At 40.3% G+C, this 2,372-nt stretch overlaps 1 protein-coding gene across 5 annotated transcripts in view; it reads right to left on the bottom strand.

The window, feature by feature from the left end:
- Positions 1-2,372, bottom strand: part of EPHA5 (EPH receptor A5) — a 274,814-nt gene that overhangs the window by 96,889 nt on the left and 175,553 nt on the right. For all 5 annotated transcript variants that reach the window (XM_023518199.1, XM_003798178.1, XM_003798179.1 and 2 more), the window contains exon 6: positions 212-336. In XM_023518199.1, coding sequence (XP_023373967.1) covers positions 212-336 — 125 coding nt within the window. The remainder of the gene's footprint in view (positions 1-211; positions 337-2,372) is intronic.

Raw genomic sequence — 2,372 nt, 5'->3', positions numbered from 1 at the left:
TCAGGGCACTATCCAGGCTGGTAAACCACATGGCAGCCGCAGAGCACAGAGAGCTCCCCGCACACGCTGGCCTCCACAGTCACGACTGTAGAATCAATTGTCATTGATTCACACATAAATTGCAGCATCCTCTTCAACAAATTGGATAATTGCAGGTGCTAAAATGGACCACAAGAAGAAGGGAAGGATATCTTTATTCTGCTCGTCTTACCTTTTCAAAATATTTGATCTCATACTCCAGGATGATTCCATTGGGGCGATCGGGTTCTTGCCAAGACAAAGAGATGCTGTTTTTTCCAATCTTCCCCTTTTTCACATTGGTGACTGGCGAGGGGGCTGAAAAAAATATATAAATGTAAAAGTGGCATGAGTCATAAGGCCTGGAAATTAGACCCTTCTCTGTGTATTTTTATTTATATATATTCACATTCTTAGACTGTATCATTATATCATTAGAAAAATACCAAACAATTACCTTTTCTCTTAACTTATAGCAATTTTTTTACATTCTCTATATAATATTATAAAGATTGTGAAGTTTTTACAAATATAGATCAGCTAAATATCCTGAGGATTTTCTCATAAGATGTAGTCCACATTTTCTCCATATAGTTTAGAAGTACAAATGATTTTGTATTTCATAGAATAAGGGTGTCCTAGCTGACCTTATTTTTCTTCTATATTCCTAAAACTTATGGAGTCTGCATTGTATATTCCATTATACTGACAGACCCATGAAGACACATAATTATTCTCTTATCTCCACAATATTAAGACTCCTCAATAATTCATTATTTTTGAGATCACGCAGGTGCGACATTCACTAATAAATTCATATATGAAATATAGTAGGGGCTTTCTTTAAAAAATGTCATTAAATGTGTGGTACATCTTAATAACAGCTAGAAGAAAGTTTTCCTTCATTTTCATTTTGCCCATTTATTTCATTCGAAGTCGTAAACACTTGGGTCTTCATGTCTATCTGGCATGGTGTCTATTAAACTATCTATGTCTTTACTAAAAATTGAAATACTAATTATCTGTTTGGATTTTTTTAGTGCACAAAGCATTTGTCTACTTGAGTCAAAGTCGTTTTATCAATCTGAGATGTTCTGAGTTAGGAACATCTAATGTTCAGGAAACACAGCAACATACAGGTGTGAGCTGTGGGCTCCCTAATTCCTTGCATGCTTGCAGCAAAAGAAGAGGTGTACAAGAAGAATTAACAGTAACAGACAAGGAAATCAGTGGATTTTTGTAATGTATTTTGTTCAGTAATGAATGTCATTTTTTCTTTTACTTCTCTGTCTCAGGATGCTGGGGCAGTGAACACGTGTTGGCTCCAGGCATAACTTTTGTACAGTTTGAGTTGAGGTTGTCACCGCATCCATCCCCAGACAGTGAGCATTACGTTACTTTTGTACAGCTTGAGTTGAGGTTGTCACCGCATCCATCCCCAGACAGTGAGCATCGACCTGTTAGGTGTGAATTCACCCAGCGCCTCCCGCCCTTTCACCTGCTCTGCTCCCACTGAATTTTACCACCATATGTGCCCATGTGTGGTGATCATTAGCTTCTCATTTAAAAGTGAGCTCGTGTGGTGTTTGTTTTTCCATTCTTGTGATACTTCCCTCAGGAGGATGGTCTCCCTTCCCACCCAGGTCGTTACAAAAGGCATTATTAGTTCTCCATTTTATTACGGCTGAGCCAGGGGTCCTCAAACTTTTTAAACAGGGGGCTAGTTCACTGTCCCTCAGACTCGGGGCTGGATTGCGGGCCCCGAGACAAGTCCACTTCTAGCAGGACAGGCAGCACTGGCAAAAACACCCAGCAGGCCAGATAAATGTCCTAGGCTGGCCTCATGTGGCCCGTGGGCCGTAGTTTGAGGACACCTGGCTGAGCAGTACTTTGTGGTGGACACACACCACATTTTATTAATCACATGTGGGTGGGCACTTGGCTTGTTTACCCATCTTTGTGATTGTGAATTTTGTTGCTATAAACCTTCAAAAGCAAGCGTCTTTTTTATACAATAACGTTTTTTCCTTTGGGGTAAATATCCAGTCAATGGATTCCTGGATCAAATGATAGGTCTACTTTCAGTTCTCTGAGGCGTCCCCACACGGCTTTCCCTGGAGGCTGTACTGGTTGGCAGTCTCACCAGCAGAGCATACGTGCCCTTTTCTCTAAGCGTCTGTGCCAGGATCTGTTGTTTGGACACTGGGATAAAAGTCATTTTCTCCGGGCTTAGGTGATATCTCATTGTGGTTTTGATTTACATTTCCCCGGTAATTAGAGACACTGAGTATTTTTAACATGTTTATTGGACATTAATCTATCTACTTTTGAAAAACATTTGCTCGTGTCTTTTG

Source organism: Otolemur garnettii, unplaced genomic scaffold, assembly GCF_000181295.1.
Source record: "Otolemur garnettii isolate 467f Iridium unplaced genomic scaffold, OtoGar3 scaffold00130, whole genome shotgun sequence".
NCBI lineage: Eukaryota > Metazoa > Chordata > Mammalia > Primates > Galagidae > Otolemur > Otolemur garnettii.
Note: the sequence above shows the minus strand (reverse complement) of the source record. Positions and strands in the feature narration are given on the sequence as shown.